The 18,369-nt window shown below is 39.8% G+C and overlaps 1 protein-coding gene across 2 annotated transcripts; it reads left to right on the forward strand.

Annotated features, from left to right (window-relative positions):
- The first annotated feature begins 582 nt into the window (after positions 1 to 582).
- On the forward strand, positions 583 to 16,444 carry DNAJA2 (DnaJ heat shock protein family (Hsp40) member A2). Of its 2 annotated transcripts, XM_081507955.1 has the most exons (9): positions 583 to 2,947; positions 4,374 to 4,433; positions 4,730 to 4,953; positions 7,533 to 7,613; positions 7,857 to 7,990; positions 9,550 to 9,746; positions 13,661 to 13,805; positions 13,941 to 14,068; positions 14,613 to 16,444. In XM_081507955.1, the coding sequence occupies exons 1-9, from the start codon at positions 2,537 to 2,539 to the stop codon at positions 14,802 to 14,804; spliced, it is 1,572 nt and encodes a 523-aa protein (XP_081364081.1). In that variant the 5' UTR covers positions 583 to 2,536; the 3' UTR covers positions 14,805 to 16,444. The 2 variants fall into 2 exon arrangements, with proteins under 2 accessions (XP_081364081.1, XP_081364083.1); XM_081507957.1 differs by lacking the exon at positions 13,661 to 13,805 and having other exon boundaries at positions 9,550 to 9,660; positions 13,947 to 14,068.
- Positions 16,445 to 18,369: the final 1,925 nt, after the last annotated feature.

Genomic DNA, 18,369 nt, shown 5'->3' on the forward strand with positions numbered 1-18,369 from the left:
GTCAGTGGCTGAAAATGTTACAGTGCTCACCCTGACACAGGTTTGACTCAGTATGTGATGACAGGGAGGAGAGCATGTGTCAGCTGAAGCACACAGAACTGTTCTGAAATAACTTGTTGACCTATAACATTAGCAAATGACAATGCTGACTACAATTAATGCTCAGAAAGAGGAATTATTGTAAATTAATGAAAATAAAAATATGAACTGTGACAACTGATTAAGTCAGGTAGTAAAGTAAATTTGACCTGAGTGGGAGTGGTGGTGGTGGGGGGACTTACCCAGCTATTCTTCACTAGAAAACAGAAGCTAAAATCTAACCAAGGGAAAACCCTTGCAAAAAAAAAAATATTAAGTAAAACTGGAACAAATAGAAGTTCGACTCTTTATGGACAGAAAGAAAATAAGATGAAAATAAAATAATGAACTATACAAAGGTTGCAATTCAAAGTTTTTAGTTCACAATCTCACGTGGAACAGGAATGTATGGAGGAAGGAGAGAATCTGGTAATCAGCAAGTAGGGAGAACTGGATAGCTGAGATCACCAAGAAGGAGTGACTGAGGACTATTCCACATAGGCAATGAAGGAAGTTGGGAAATCCCACTTGGAAAGCCAAGAATTTAGATAAAGACAATGAATAGAGATGTGGAGACAGTTTATAGGCAAATGGGCAAAAAAAGTTGCTAATACTTACTTGGTTTTAGCTCCTGTTTTCAGTACTGTGTATCAACTCTTTTAATCATCAGGACAAGCCAATGATATAAAAACTATTAAACCCCATTTTACATGTGAGGCAACAGCCTCAGAAAAGTTAAGTAACTTGCTCAAGGTCATGTTGTTAATAAATGGCAGAGCCAGGCTACCAGCCTACATGTTTTAACTCCACCACAACTTTATATTGCCTCTTATGAACCACTCAAAATGTGAAAAGGAAGTGGAGGAATTGAAATTATCGGGGCCTTTACTGCATTCAAAACTAGACTATCTGCATTCAAAAACAGAAGAGTGAATTTCCCCTAAGGAACCTACTGATGGAGCTCAGACTCACAGCAAAATACCATTCAAGTCCCACAAGCCAAGGGTAGTGGGAATTCAAATAAGATAGCAATGTTCAACTGGTTGTGGAGTCAAGAAAGACTTCACTGAAAGAGCAGCATTTTGGTCAGGATTTGAGAAAAATGGAAGAGTTAGGTGAAAAGAGAATCATGATTTCAATTATTCCCCAGGGTTTTCAGGATAAATTTCAACTCCTTGGCATGGCACTCCAAACTAGGTCTGGAGGAATGCCAGGGAGAAGTGGTTATCCTAAGTGAGATGCCTATGCTGGAGTCTTTATCACCATAATAGTTCAGGTTCCAAAGGATCTGAAGATGCTATTTTTTCTATCTCCATAAATCATTAGTGAGTTTAAAAGCTAGGCATTATGACTTATTCTTCTGTAAGACTCCCCTTCACCAGAACAGGAGACCATACATCTTAGCACGTGGTAAACAGTGAAAGTCGCTCAGTCGTGTCCGACTCTTTGCGACCCCATGGACTATACAGTCCATGAAATTCTCCAGGCCAGAATACTGGAGTGGGTAGCCTTTCCCTTCTACAGGGGATCTTCCCAACACAGGAATCAAACCCCGGTCTCCCGCATTGCGGGCGGATTCTTTACCAGCTGAGCCACAAGGTAAGTCCGTGGCTAGGTGCATAGCAAACATTTTCTGAACCTAAATCATGGGCAACAATCACCAGATGACTGTGCGCCCAAACAGGCTGCTGATACCATCTAGACCTCTGATGATGACTAATTTTGAAGTTATTATATGCCAAGTAAGAGACTTAGGCACTTGATCCAGATGCAAGGGGTGGAACTTGTGGATCTAGATGCCACGAACCAATTGTGAAAGGACATGGGACAATGGTGACAGTCTAAACAACAGTCCCTAAAAATTCTGCCTGCAATGCAGGAAACCCAGGTTCCATCCCTGGGTAGGGAAGATCCCAGGGAAAAGGGAATGGCTACCCATTCCAGTATTCATGCCTGGAGAATCCCATGGACAGAGGAGCCTGGCAGGCTCCAAGTCCCTAGGGTCGCAGAGTCCGACATGACTGAGCCACTAGGCTCAAACGCAGATTAGGAATTAGATGAATTCGTTTCATTACATGTGTGGATGTGATCATGCAAATTATATGTATACACACAAACACACAGAGTATTTATAAACGAATGAATTCCCTTACGACACTGTAAGTAGAGAGTATGGGGGAATACATTAAACAAAATCGGCAAAATGCAGCTAACCGTTTAAGTGTAATACACTACTTTTGGTGAATGCTTGAAAATGCCCTAATACAAAACACCATTCAAGTCCTACAAGATGTTTTTCATTTTAAGCCCGGAGGGAACCAGACCCAGAGGGTCCGCGGGCGGCATCTTAACTCTGAGGACGACCTCCGCGAGCCCAGAACAGACGGGACTGGAAGTGGACCGAAGGGGCGGGCGTGGGCCGCATCGGCTTCTTCATCCTTTCAGTACCCCCCAGTAAATGCCTCTAGAGAGAGCTAATGTCCCTGGGAGCACCGTGCATAGTTTCCCGGCTTTCTACACTGGACCTCATCTGGCGGCCCACAGCCTCAAACTAGAAGAGTACCCAGCATGCTCCCTCACCACCCACGACCCCAACGGTCTCCTGCCCTCGCGGCGGGCTCTGCGCAGCGACGTCACGGAGCGCCGTGCGTCGGGTCAAAGTTCAGCCCCACCCCTGCTTCCCCCTCGCTGTCTCCGCCTGCGCTGCCGCCGCCTCTGCTGCCGCTTAGGGCCCGGCTCCGCTCCTCCTGCTTCTCCGCCTTCTTTCCTGAGCGCTGCCCGGCCGGCCGCCATGGCGAACGTGGCCGACACGAAACTGTACGACATCCTGGGCGTCCCGCCTGGCGCCAGCGAGAACGAGCTGAAGAAGGTATTGGGGCGCGGGCTGGCTGGGCAAGGTGTGAGGGGCGCGGGCCTGCGCGACTGGGACGGCCAGGCCGCGCTGCGGGGCAGCCCGCGAGCCGGCGGCGGTCGGCCCAGGTTGGGGGCCGGCGGCGAGACCGGCTCTCTTCGGGCCGCGCACTCCGGCCTCGGCTGACCTTGGGCCGCCGTCCCCGCCCGCCCGCAGATGCAGCAAATAAAACCCACCTCTGCGCAAACACTACGAAAACGCTTCCTTCCTCCCTCCCCCGGCGAGCGCCGGAGGCCGGGCGCTCCCGGGAGGCAGCTGCCTGCCCGGCCTTCCTCGCGCCGAGGTCACCACCCTGGAAAAACAGGTTGGACCAAGGCGCTCAGCGCATCCCAGCCCCAGGAGAGGAGTTGACCACGCCGCGGACGTCGGCGCCCGAACCGCGTCGGGACTGATCTGGGGCTTGGTGGAGGGGTCTCGACCCCTCCCCCGCTGGCTGCCTGGGGAAGCTTAGGGATGTTTCCTGGGAGCCGCGGCTGCGGAGCTTCTCCCGGCTTCCTCCCTCGCTTGTCGACCCGGAGGTGGCGTGGGTCTGTGTTTGGGTGCATTGTTCTGTAGGCAGGTAATCCAGATGTTCTCTACCCGCTTCAGGAAGAAGCCATGGGTCCCAGCCAAACACCTGAGTGTACACCGACTAAAAATAAATAGAAGGCCTCATTATCGCTCTTTGCAGTGCTGCGACTCTTTCATCGCAGGATTTCAAAGCATTTGAGACATTTAAGTCCCACAGCATCTTCACGAGGCTTAGAGTATCCGGATTTGTAAGCTTAGAAAAATGAGAATGCTTCTTAGGCAGTGGGACGGGTGCAGTTCAGAGTAAAAGGACTTCCTGTTACCTTACCGGAAATGCTGTTCTGTATTACATAATTCATGTATCTGTGAATGAAGGCTTAAGTGGTTTATCTCTCAGTCACCCAAATGTATGCTGCTTCGCAAGACTGAAGTCACTCCAATTGAGACCACAGTTCACCGTATGAAAAGAAACATGACATAGGAGCTTGTCTTGGCTTTTTCCTGGTGCTACAATCAGAGGAGCCATCATGAGCCTGGATTCTTAGCTTAATTTTTTAGAGTTTATTGGAATCTTCTTGGTGTGGTTACTGGCCATCAAAGACGTTTGACAATAGTGAAAATATGGGATGTTTTAGTGTTTTGTTTTTCTCTGTGGTTTTGTTTTATTGTTTGCATCTGTCTTCAGTATAATCTATTTTCTAATGTAACTACTGTCTACTTTGTTATTAGTGAGTAAACAGTATTAAGATGGAAAATGTCCAACAGTGCCAGTGGAAGTATTGCTTCTCAGAAATTTGGATGTTAACTTAGTACTCACAAGTCTTTAAACTGGTCTTTATATGTAACCTTTTTTTTGTTAAATCTTTTATTGAAGGCATACAGAAAGTTAGCCAAAGAATACCATCCTGATAAGAATCCAAATGCTGGTGACAAAGTAAGTTATTTGAGACTTTTTTTCACCTGAGATTTTTGTTTTAAACTTAAATTGCCCTTCTTGGAAAAAAAGGGAATGTTGTAAGGAAAGTCCATTTATGCCCATAGAGCCACATTTTTACGTTAAGAATATTTTGGACTTTATAATAGGGATACTAACATTATGGGTAGTGGTAGTTGGTAAATAGGACCACCTGTAACTTTTCTTAGAATTAAATGAATTCTAGATTCCTATAGCATTTCCCTAGTCCTTTATTTGAAAATCCAACTGTTTTCCTTTTTCCTTTTTGTTTATAGTTCAAAGAAATAAGTTTTGCATATGAAGTACTATCAAATCCTGAGAAGCGTGAACTATATGACAGATATGGAGAACAAGGTCTTCGGGAAGGTAGCGGTGGAGGTGGTGGCATGGATGATATTTTCTCTCACATTTTTGGTGGAGGATTATTTAGCTTCATGGGTAATCAGAGCAGAAGTCGAAATGGCAGAAGAAGAGGAGAAGACATGATGCATCCGCTCAAGTGAATATCTCTTTTTTTCTTTAAAAATACTAAGTACTTTTTTCCAAGTAGAAGTATTTGGTACAGGAGAGGAAAGGTATCAAAAAATGTTCTGTCTTTAATCAGAAAAAAAAAATCTTCCATTTGCCATACTGTCTTCAGTGGCTGACTAAGTTGAATTTAATAACCTGGTTGTTGGTATTTGGTGACAGATCTTAAAGGATGGTTGGTGTTTTTACAGAGTGGGGAGATGGTTTTGGTATATGCTTCTGAGGCTTCTTGTTTTTAAATTTTCAATTAAGATTCTTTTCTCTGAAAAGAGAAAACTAACCTTCTGAGTTAGTTTTAATTTAAAAACTTACAAAGTGAGTGACCATCCAACTGGTTGGTTGACATGTTACAGTCACTTATTACTTGATCCTCAGTGTGAACTCTCCTGAATTGATTTTCATGGAGCTTGCTGGCTTCAAGCCTGACATTAACCTGCCAACATATGAATGGTATCTTACCTTAATCTTAGACTGTGAACCCAATACAAAAATAGCTGTTCTGAGGGAGAAGGTGAGGGTGGGACGTTCTGGGAGAATAGCATTGAAACATGTATATTATCATATGTGAAACAGAACACCATTCCATGTTCGATGCATGAGACAAGGGCTCAGGGCCGGGGCAATGGGATGACCCAGAGGGATGGGATGGGGAGGGAGGTGGGTGGGGGGTCCAGGAAAGGGAACACATGTAAACCCATGGCTGATTCATGTCAATGTATGGCAAAAACTATTACAATATTGTAAAGTAATTAGCCCCCAACTAAAATAAATAAATTTATAAAAAAAAAAAAATAGCTATTCTACTTTGCAAAATCTGTGAGATCTTTTATCTGTTAATTTTTCATGAACCAATAATGGTTTTACTAGCAAATGCATGACACTGAAGTTCAAGTGTTTATTTTTAATGTTTCGTATTATCTAGTTTATACATTTGAGTAGATAAGGGGACTGTAAAGCATGATTTGTTAAAATTTTCATTAGTGTTTCATTTTGAATGGCTTTATAATTTTGCATTCCCTGGTTTCTTTTGTCATTCCCTTTTCTATAGGATGTTACCAGTTTTTTTTCTATAATGAATAGTGCTGCTGTATCTTTATGTACAGCTTTGTCTCTCATTGGTAGGGATTCCTGGGGAGGTATCAGTGTTTTAAGGCTGATAAATAAATACAACTATATTGTCTTTAGAGGATGTGTCGGTTTAGCCCCACTGGTGGAGAGTGCCAGCTTCACTGGACCATTACCCACATTTTTCTTTCTTTGCCATGTTTATTGATATGAGGGTTTTTCTTGCTGACCTCTTAGGTAGTGCTGTTGCATACTAATTGCAATTTAACATGTAAGGCAAAGAAGACCTACCTATCGTGTAAATGGTTGGTTAAAGGTTCTTAGGAGGAGGAGGATAAAAGGCTAATGGAACCAAGTACTTTGGTCTAAGGTCTAGATATGCCATAGTTTAGAAGTGTTGATAATGTTTTGACCTTAAGTGCTTTATTCTTACACTGTCTAGAATGTATAAAAGTTTTAGCTTCAAATGCTGCAAAATAATGTAGGTGCTTTGCAAGGTAGTTTTAACTTTTTTGTTCCTTTATTTAATTTTTTTAAAAATATTTTTGTTCCTTTGTTTTAAAGTGAGCGACTTCACTTTCACTTTACTGCTAAAGAAGAATTTTAAAACACTATGAGAACAGTAAAACCAAGTTAAATGCAAGTTCTTTCCAAGTTGTAAATGAATAATATTTTTGAGACTCTGATATAAATAGATTTTTTTTTGAGGTTTATTTGAAAATGAATGGTCCTGCAGTTCAAATATGTTGTGTGAATAAAAGCAAGTTGGGGTTTATCAATTGGGATTTTTAATAGGCTTTTTATCTAGACCATTTGGGGGTTATAGACCCCTTTGAAATTTTTGTAAAAGTTGCTCAAATTTCACTTATAATTCTCTGGGTTTTTCAGACATTGAAAGCTTGTAGGCTTTCTATTTGGAAACCTATTCTCTGTTACAGTGTAATAAAGCCAATTTTTTTTTTTTTTAAGACATATCCAATCTGAGTGTCTCTCAGAAATTGTAATATAACTTTGTAGCCTTTCTGAATTGTCCTTGAAGGAGACAGAGGCTTACAGTAGAGCATGGATCCGGAGCCAGACTGCCTGTGTGATCTTGGGCAATTTACTTAACCTCTCTGTGCCTCAGTTTTGTCCTCTAAAATGAGGATAATAATTTTGCCTCATTCAAAGGGTTGGATTAGGTGAAGGTTTTGTCTAAGGCTAGAAGAAGGTGTGATGGGGAATTTGTGTAGTTATCAGTTTTATCAGAAAATGCAGCACAGTCAATTATTGGCCGGATCCTTTACATTCTGGCTTTAAGCACCACGTATGTTTATAGCCATAAACAATTTGAGCTACAAAATAAAATCTCACTCAGTTGACTTAATGTAAGGTGTTCTTGAATTCTTTGTTTAAAAGGTTATAGTGAAATTAGCTGTATCAGCTAATCCTTTCTTGTATTTAAGACAACTTGGCAAAATTTGAATCTAATTCTTTTCTCCACAGAGTATCTTTAGAAGACCTGTATAATGGCAAGACAACGAAACTACAACTTAGCAAGAATGTACTCTGTAGTGCATGCAGTGGGTGAGTGTGTTTCCTGGTTATGAAATAAATTTCATCTGTTCTTTGAGTCACATGTTTAGTCTATATCAAATAAAAATTATTCATGATTTCAAACTGACTACCCAACCCAGAACAGTTTCTGATACCTCTGAAAGTTGGTTAAAATTCCAGTCTTTGGGGGTTGAAGATGAAGGTAAAAAGCACAATTCCCATTTTTCATGACCTAGCGGGGAAAAATCTAATTTATACTTCTGCTTGCTTTAGCCAAGGTGGGAAGTCTGGAGCTGTTCAGAAGTGTAGTGCTTGTCGGGGTCGAGGTGTACGCATCATGATCAGACAGCTGGCTCCAGGGATGGTACAGCAGATGCAGTCTGTGTGTTCTGACTGTAATGGAGAAGGTATGCATGCCAGTGTTTCTCTGCCTTTCTGTTGGAATGGATTGGGAATGCAGAAATTGGAAAAGCTTACAGTTTTTCTTTTTCAACATGTGTTTATATTCATTGTATTGTAAAAGGTAGAGAGTTATTTTTTAAAATGCAAAAATATTATTTCCTTTTGCATAGGCCCAGTGAACACCGATAAACAGTACATTTATATTATGTTGAGTGGAATGTTAGTCTTTTTCCAAAAAGATGGGCAAAGTTTTTTGTCCTTTTGTGTTTTTTTGTTGTTGTTTACTTATCCGTTATATTTTAAATGGTAAAAGGGAGACAGCAAATTGTTTAGTTCTCATTCTGATAGGTAGAGGATTTTACTATAAACTTTAGTTAGCTTTTGAGGCTAGATCATTGCAATTGAAGCTCATTTTACAGAAGTAAATATTTTAGATTTTTGTAGGTTAATGGTTTTTGAAACTGCTACTCTTCCACCCTTTTAGCACTTTTATAGCCACAGATAATATGTAAATAAGTGGGCCTGACTGTCTTCTGGATGAATAGTATTTACAGAAACAAAGGCATGCCTAGTTTGGCCTGTGAGCCTTATTTTGCCAGCCTTGTTCTAGAGCAGTGCTATCCAAAAGAATTTTTCTGTGATGGAAAGGTTCTATATATGTAATGTCTGCAATAGTAGCCACTAGCCACCTGGGTGTGGCTGAGGAACTGAGCTTTTCATTATTTTAAACTTAAGTAACCTCAGGTGGCTAGTGGCTGCTATATTGGACAGCTCTAGAACACCGTTTTCCAAATTGCTTCTGAAAGTGACAAGATAATTTTGAGAAGCCACATATCATACTTCCCTCCTGAAGAGTCTTAGTGCATTTTACTTTATTAAAGTTGCTGACATTTCCTACTCAAGAAATTGGAGTTGACTGAAATCTTTTCCCATGTGCCATTACCATTTTAAGGAACTGGTGCTTTGCAGAACATACTTTGCAGAAGCAGTGTTCCTAAAGTCATTTATATGTCACATAAGCATTAAAGTGTGCCAGTAATGAGCCATTAGGAATTGATGGTATTTTTTTCATGATATACTATTGTATGGCTTCAGTTTTATTTTATTATACCACTGATCAAATATTTCAGAATACATGGAAGAAAAAACTGTTGGAGTCATAAAGGATGTTTAAATTTTTATTTGGGTTGTTGCTCCATTGTTACATGAAACGAAGACAAAAAATGAAGCATTTGTAGAAGTTCTAGTGTCTGACCACCCATTTTGTTTGCTTGATCCTTAGGCTTTGTTTTAACTTTAGGAAGTAGTGTCAGGAGGTAAGATAATGTAATGTTATTTAAGATATTTTATACTCTGGAATAGAGGAGACTAGGTAGCTGGGTCCTTTAGGTAATCTGCAGTGAGGTGTGAGTTTTGTTCCTAAGAATGTTCATCAGAAGTTCAGGTAGCAGTTTAAAGAAGTACAGGAAATTTATTTAGTGAATAAAGGCATTATCAAGACCTGTCTTACTTAAGAGTGCAATATAGTACCCTTGCTGGAAGTTTGAATGACCTCTTTTTCCAGGAGAGGTAATTAATGAAAAGGACCGCTGTAAAAAATGTGAAGGGAAGAAAGTAATTAAAGAAGTCAAGATTCTTGAAGTCCACGTAGACAAAGGCATGAAACATGGACAGAGAATTACATTTACTGGGGAAGCAGACCAGGCCCCAGGAGTGGAACCAGGAGACATTGTTCTTTTGCTACAAGAAAAAGAGCATGAGGTAATTTCCTTTTTGTTTTATTTTTGCTTCAGAAGATCAGAAATGGGTCTTGTATGCAAGATACAGGTTGGTGGTGGTTTTGTTGCTAACTTGTGTCCAATTCTTGCGACCCCATGGACTGTAGCCCCCTAGGCCTCTCTGTCCATGGGATTCTCCAGGCAAGAATACTGGAGTGGATTGCCATTTCTTTCTCCAGGGGATCTTCCCAACCCAGGAATCCAACCTGGATCACCTGCATTGCGGGCAGATTCTTTACCTACTGAGCTATGAGGGAAGCCCAAGATACAGGTTAGATCAGTTTGAGTTCCCTGAAGTAGCATTGAATATAGATGAAGTTGTTAAGTGGTTTGGCTGAGTTCATAAGGACTGACTTATTATTAGTAGACCAGCAAGACAGGTGCTGTCAGAAGCACGATAGGAGCTGATCTTGGTCCCGGCTCTGCTGTTGACTGGCACTGTAACCTTAAGTAATCCTGTTGTGTCTGTACCCCCGTTTCCTTGTTTATGAAGATAAGGCATTGGACCAGATAATGTAGGCAGCTTAGTTTTCCCTGTGAACTTCTTTGATGGTTGGTGAGCTGGTGACGGTGTCAGTCCTCAGTACTGCTCTGTTGATTTGTTTTACATACTGGTTATCCATGTGAGCTTTTCTTGAAAAAAAAGTTCTGCAGTTTTAAAAACATTGCATTTTAAATTTCTCATTCTCCTTTTTGGGGTAGGGGAGGGCAGGGGCGTCTTGTGGGTTGTGGGAGCTCAGTTCCTTGACCAGGAGTTGAACCTGTGCCCACAGCAGTGGAAGTCCTAACCACATGACTGCCAGGGAACTCCCTGTTTTTAAATTTCTGATTACTCAGCGTTGTATCTGTTAATGCAAGGGTCTTCAATCCTGGACCTTGAGTGAAGCTTTATATTTTGCTCCCTAGCATTCCCCATGCTTGCATTACTACCTGAACATTGTTACACCACCTCCACCCCACAGTCCAGGAAGAATTCACAAAACTGGTGCCCAGAAGTTTGGGGACTGCTGTGTTAATGTACATGGGAAAATGAACTGAGCTAACAGTGTGGCCTGGAGTATGTTATTTTGATTATACCATTGCATCTGTATTTTTTACATGTGCAGTGGAGTATATTATAGACCTTTTTATTCATGAAGAACGTGTGTGGAGCTTTGGTGCCCACCTAGTTCTGGAATATAGAAGGATTTGACAGAATTCTGGCTTTGTACTTGATCACATTGCCATTTTGAGTTCCTTTGGAAGTCTAGTCCACCTTTTTTAGTTCACAATAAAATTTTCTCCCATATGATGGTGATTTCTACAAATAAATTTTAAAAATTACCAAGAATCCAATAGAGAATAAAGCCATATTGAGATGCAGATTCTGGGGATTTGATTGGATTCATTCCCTCACTGGACTGGCTTACTACTACTACACTAGCCTTTCTCAAGGGATGCTAGTCAAGTTAATTGCCTCAGCAAATCTATGAAAGTGAAAGTGAAAATCTATAAATTGCAATATATCTTGTCCTTCTGTGAATGTTGCCAAACCTACCAGTGATGACAAGGGTCCCTAGATTGCTTTTTTAATTTTTTTAAGGAATAATTTCTTAAAAAATTAGAATTCTGTCTTATGGGTTGAAATATTCTAAGTATATTGGGTTTTACAAAATAGAAATCACTGTTCTTAGAGACAAGAGACTTAAGTTCTGGCTCCCATGTACTAGCTTCGGTCTTCCTGGGCTTGGCTTTGCCTACTTAAAACAAAACTCATCCCTCAGAAAGATAGTGTAGAATCAAATAAGATAAAGAATAACCTGCTCTTCTTTCTTGGAACTGTGAGGAGGCATTTGGAAGTAAATCAGCCTCTAAAGTTATTGGCTACAGTGGAATTGCATGGAATTTTTAACAAACAGCAGATGCTACTGGTTGTCTAAAGTAGAAAATAGAAGATGATAAAGGCTAGAATGGAAGTTCATCTAGTAAGAGGTCAGAGATTTTTCCTTCTTGGTTTTATTGACTGGTAAAGTAAATTTGAGCCCAAAATGAGATTTAGGCATCTTGTTTAATTTATACCATTGAGAATATTCTTAACCCTCTTAAGAAAAATTGACTAGTTTGAACTAGTTCACCAACAAGCTTGTATTTTGCTTGGGGCTTTTTGTTTAAAAACTGTCAACACTTGTAGGAATTGTGAGGCCATGAGATCAGGGTGGGTTTTGTAGCTTGAAACAGAATGTAAATCTTCTGATCAAAAAATAGTGCAAGTTTGAGAGTAATATGTATGCATGTGTATCATCTTTCAGTATAGGTATGTGTGTGTTTCGGTGATTTTGCTGTCATAATGCATTTGTACAGCAAAGAACCACAGTGGTGGGTAACATTGGGTGATACTAGTCTCTCCTCTGTATTTTTCAGAAATTATTTCAGCTTTTAAGTGTTTTATTATCTGGTTCTTGGTAATCTCCTCATTAGTCTTGTTTTTCAAAAATTTCCTGGCCATGCTTGCCTGTTTATTTTCTGTTTGAATTTTAACATCTAATTGTCTAATCTAACCACCCTTCCTGCTGGCCCCCTCCCCCACAAGAAACAACCCTAATACCATTTTTTTAAATTAGTTTGAGTTCCTCTATCCAAGAACATAGTACGTCTTCTTGCTCCTTCGAATATTGCTGTAACTAAATGATACGTGGTTAAGGATGGTTCTTGGAACAATAATATAATGAGATGTTCAGAAACACTTGCATTGTACAAATTTGCAAAAGCATTAAGTCCTGCATTAAAAAAACCTTACTGAAATTAATTTTTCCTCCATTTGTAAGAAACACCTTAGTAAACTCACGTGGGTAATATAAATTCAGTGGTTCTTAAGCTTAAGTATACATTAGAATCCCTTGGAGGGCTTATTAAAATGACAGATTGCTGGGCCTCACTTTTCATAGTTTCTAATGCAGTGGGTATGGGATGGTGCCCAAGAATGTACATTCCTAAGCAGTTTCCTGGTGCTGCTGAGGCTGCTGGTCTAGGACCAGTTGTCAAGATGATGGTTTGAGATTGACTTTCCTTGTAGGTAGGTTTAGGAGGGTAGTTTAGGAAAGGAGTCTTATCTTTCATATTTCCTCTCTTCTGAATTAACCAGCCAGCATTATTCTTTGGAAGAGAGGCTGTTGAAAAAAATCTAGGTGACTGTTCACTACATTTAATTTTATTTCAAGTTAAATTTCAAAAGTTAATATAGATAGTTGAAAATTCTAAGAAGCAGAAGTTGTAAGTTGGGCATGTGTGAAATTGGATGTATTTTTTCCTGCATGTTGAATGCTCAGAAACATTTTTTAAAATGCTTGTTGAATAACCTTTGCGTTACATAGTCCATAGGTTTATAGTGCATTAATAAGCCAACTTTACTTAGCGTTTGGTTTGCATTCACCTAAGCAAGTTTTGTTATCTTAGGTTAGGTAAGACTTGTTCATACTTACATGAAGTGTGGGGTCTGAGCCCTTTTATTGGTTGAGCTTTTTTAGTTGAGCTTGGGCCCTCCCCTTCCCCTCGTAGAATCATGTCTGGAGGAAACTCCAGGTGAACCTGTTCTACAGAGTCCCACTGGGCCTTGTACATGGTTCAGAAATGGGCCATAATTGTAAAATATACTTGGTTATGTTTTTAAAGCTTCAACTGTGCCTTAGGAGCCATTGTATTCCCAATTCCAATTCTTTTGTGATCGAAGTTTCTAGCATATTACTTGAGAATAGCTAGGTGTCCTTATATATATTGATAAATTTAGGGAACTTAGGGATGGTGGCAATTTGACTTTGCAGTAAATGGTAGAATTAAGGTTTTGAAATTGATTCAAGTAACACAGCACAACATGCCTCCATGGTTTCTTAAAAAGATGTTTCTTGTGTGCTTCATTTGTAGGTGTTCCAGAGAGATGGGAATGATTTGCACATGACATATAAAATAGGACTTGTTGAAGCTCTTTGTGGATTTCAGTTCACATTTAAGCACCTTGATGGACGTCAGATTGTGGTGAAATACCCCCCTGGCAAAGTAATTGAACCAGGTAAATCTTGATTTTTGTCTGATCTAAGATTCTATGTAATCTTCTACAGTGGGTGACTCTCAAAAAATATGTATTATTGAGCACTTTCTTGGGTAAAATTCTTAATATTTTCCCCTTTATTTACTCAAATAATAGGATGTGTTCGTGTGGTTCGAGGTGAAGGAATGCCACAATATCGTAATCCCTTCGAAAAAGGTGATCTTTACATTAAGTTTGATGTGCAGTTTCCTGAAAACAACTGGATCAACCCAGATAAACTTTCTGTAAGTGTTCTCTAAATTTAGGCAGCAGATGCCTTAAAGTTTAATAATAGTTGTTTCTTTGTCACTTTCCATTTGTTTTGGGTGCTAAGATTAGATCACGTAGTTTATTAATTTGAGTGGTTGATGGTCTGGCCTCATTGTTTTTTAAAGTGGAAATAGCTGATGTAAAAGTTTATGGGGCCAAGTCGGGAATAGTGAAGGCATAAGCAGAGGGGTGAGGTGATGGTAGGAGGATTGGGACTCTGGAGAGCAGATCTCTTACCCAGCTTTTAGCATCTGCTGGTCGTTCATGCAGAAAGACATGTCTGATGTGGTTTTCCAGTGTTTAAATGTTAGCAGTTAAATCTGTTTATTGTCTTCTAATCAATAGATGAGTTGCACAAAAAAATGTCTAGATTTGGTCTGTGGGTCATCCATTTGTGATCTCTGGCTTAAAGTGCAAAGATTTTAACTGTCAAACATATATCTTGGATTGTATCAAAAGTGAAATTGGTAGTAGATGATAATCTTCCAGCTAATCTTATTTTTGCGTATTTTAATGAAGGAATTAGAAGATCTTCTGCCATCTAGACCAGAAGTTCCAAATATTATTGGAGACACTGAGGAGGTAGAGCTTCAAGAATTTGATAGCACTCGGGGCTCAGGAGGTGGTCAGAGGCGTGAAGCGTATAATGATAGCTCTGATGAAGAAAGCAGTAGCCATCATGGACCAGGAGTGCAATGTGCCCATCAGTAAACTCTGCAAACAAATTGCACAGGTGGATTTTCCTTCCACATTGGCCTGGTTTGTTTTCTACAATCCAGCTGGAGCGTCTGGTCAACCAGATGAACTGATGGACATCTGTTGGTCTATGTGTAACTTTTAAAATTGGTATAGTATCTACAGAGTGTATAATTTAAACTAACCACAAAGCTTTACATCTTCATTTCGACTGTTCTATAGCAGAATAAAGCACTTGAAAGGAAACAAGACTCCCTTTCACACATGGGTTATAAGTTTCAGTCCTGATATCTGTGCTTGATTTTTATCAGTTTTGTGTAGATTTTATGTTTCATATTTTAAATTCAAATCCCACATTGTAAAGTTTGTGTACAATTTGTCCTGAAGCTTTGTGTTTGGCTGCACCTGCATAAGCTGCTACAAATAGAATAAAGAATTTCATAGCCTGTATCTATCATTTAGATGCATGGGAAAATGGGCTTTGCACACAATGGGTTTGGAGCTGACTGGGAACAATGGAAAAAATATTATTAGCTGAGCTGTGGTTGTAAAGTTTTGGGCGGGGGGGGTGTTCCCCCCCCCCCCTTTTTTTTTACCATCTTGTGAAAGGTTTCTGGAACTGAATAATAAAAAGCAGTTGATGTAAATTACTCTTTGTCTCACATTTTTAGAAAGAAGAACATATTTTGAACTGTAAAATCTTTCCTTAAACAAGGACATAATTTAAACTGTAAAATCTATCCTTAAACTGGAGAATGTATCCTAGTTCTGGTTCTTAAACAGCATTTAAAAACCCATTGGCCTGAAGCTTATGCCTCAGGCTCATGCCCATTTTATAGTTTCAAAAGACAAGAGAAAGTTTGATATATTGGTAGAAATGGGCTTTATTGGCTTCAATTAATGCTTTGTAGAGTCAAGGACATCTAAGTTATGTAACTCATGATCCTGAGTATTGGGGCCAAGTTAACCTGGCCTCTGTATTTCCCCACCCAACTCTGTTTAAAAAAATAAGTCAACAGCAAATCAGTGTTAGAACCGTGTCTGCATAGAACCTGTTAAAATGCTCTGTTTTCATTAAATGTTAAGTTAAAGATTTTCTTGTCTCCATTAAGTTGAATATTTGAGATTGGGGGAAGCATTGATTACTATTGTTTTACAGAAAGGTAAGACTCTTAGGCTGGTATGAGAAAAATCAGGTAAAACTACTACGAAAAGGATGTTGTACTACTCTTTCATCTTCTATTCTTTTCATTCCCAGAATAGATATTTTTAGAACACATTTATTTTAGGGAAAAGATACATCAGTTGTAGATACGTTTGTAAAAGACAAATGGGAGGAAACTGAAAATTAAAAATTTTAAATGTATTATGCCCTTCCTGAGCCTAATTGTAGTACTTGTAGTCTATTTCTAGGTCTTCTAGAACCTGAATGGGAAAAAAAAAGGTGTCCTGACATTAATCAAGGCCTGTGAGGTTTAAATTATTGCCCTATCCACTCTACCTCCATTGTACAAAAACTTTTACAACCAGCCTGGGCAAGATGCAACAGCATAGTAGTTTTGTATCCAAGGTTACTTCCCCCGCAACACTTTTAAGCAAAAGAAATGCCTGGCAATACAAAGTTTGTAGCCTTTCCAATAAAGGTTTGTAAAACAGTTGTACAGTGTAGTCTTTCTTTCAGTTCTTCTATCCAGATTTTTGGATTGTAGCAGTGAACTATGTGAAAGTTGCTCAGTCGTGTCCGACTCTTTATGACCCCATGGACTATACCGTCCATGATATGCTCCAGGCCAGAATACTGGAATGGGTAGTTCCCTTCACCAGGGGATCTTCCCAACCCAGGGGCCGAACCCAGGTCTCCCACATTGCAGGTAGATTCTTTACCAGCTGAGCTATGAGAGAAGTGAACCATGTAGAAGGGGGATAAACTTGTTAAGGTTATTTCACTGAATCTACTGGCTCTGTTGTAGAGCATCTGTCTAAAGAATAGGCATGTATCATCAGTACAAAGAACCTTTTATAACAGCTTTAATGAAATGCAATTCATATACCATTAAATCTACTTTTTAAAGAAAAGTGCAGGGAATTCCCTGGCAGTTCAGTGGTTAGGACTCCATACTTCCAGTGTTGGGGTCCTGGCTTCAATCTGTGGCCTGGAAACATCCCACAAGCCACATGGCCAAATAAAAGGTGTGCAGTTCAGTGGTTTTTAGTGTATTCAGAGATTTGCAACCATCACCATTGATTCCAGAACATTTTCATTACTCCAGAAAAGAAACCTTAAATCTGTTAGTATTTGCTTCTCATTCCATTCCCTGTCCCTTTGGTGCAATCTCTAGTTTCTAAGTATTTGCCTATTTTAGATACTGTCTACAAAATGGAATAAATAGTATGCGGCCATTTGTGACATGTTAATTTAGTATGTTACCAGTTGATCCCCACCATAGCATGTATCCATATTACATTTTTATAGCAAAATAATACTCCATTGTATAAAATACCATGTTTGTTTACCCATCCATCAGTTGGCGAACATTTGGATTTTTTCCATTTGGAATAATGCTTCTATGAACATTAACATACAGATTTTTGTGGGGGCATGTTTGTAAGTTCTTTTGGATAAATCTAGGACAAACCATGTAATTCTAGGACAACCATGTAATTCGTGGTTCACATGGTTTAATCTTTTGAAAATCGGTCAAACTTCCAAAAAGTATGCACCATTTTACAATAACAATATTTGAAGACTTCAGTTTTTCCATGTAACGACCAACATTTGCTGTATTTTAGTATAGCTGTCCTAGCGGGTATGATTTACATTTGCCTGCCACACTCCAATACTCTTGCCTGGAAAATCCCATGGACTGAGGAGCCTGGGAGGCTGCAGTCCATGGGGTCGCTAGGAGTCGGGCACGACTGAGCGACTTCACTTTCACTTTTCACTTTCATGCATTGGAGAAGGAAATGGCAAGCCACTCCATTGTTCTTGCCTGGAGAATCCCAGGGATGGGAGACCCTGGTGGGCTGCCGTCTATGGGGTCACACAGAGTCAGACACGACTGAAGCGACTTAGCAGCAGCAGCAGCACACTTATTATTTTTTTTTATTGGAGGATGATTGCTTTGCAATACTGTGGTCGTCTCTGCCCTACATCAATATGAATCAGTCATAATTGCATATATATATATGTGTGTGTATCTCCCGTCCCTCATGAGCCTTCCTCCTCTCCCCTAGTCCACCCTTTAGGTCATCACAGGGCGCCAGGCTGGGCTCCCTGTTACATAGCAGGTTCCTGCTAGTTATCTGTTTTACACGTGATAGTGTATATAGGTCAATGCTACTTTCTCAATTTGTCTTACTTCTCTTACTATTGCTGAAAAACATTTCATTGTATGGATGTATCACAGTTTGTGTATTCATTATCAGATATTTGATTTGCAAATATTTTTCCCATTCCATGGTTGTCTTCACTTTCTTTATAGTGTCCTTTGAATTCAGCACAAAGTTTTAAAATTTTCATTAACTCCAATTTATTTTTTCTTTTGTTACTTATGTAAAATCTTTAACTAAAGTGTGTAAC

This window comes from Giraffa tippelskirchi, chromosome 7 (assembly GCF_054371585.1).
Source record: "Giraffa tippelskirchi isolate mGirTip1 chromosome 7, T2T-mGirTip1v1.2.pri, whole genome shotgun sequence".
Lineage (NCBI taxonomy): Eukaryota > Metazoa > Chordata > Mammalia > Artiodactyla > Giraffidae > Giraffa > Giraffa tippelskirchi.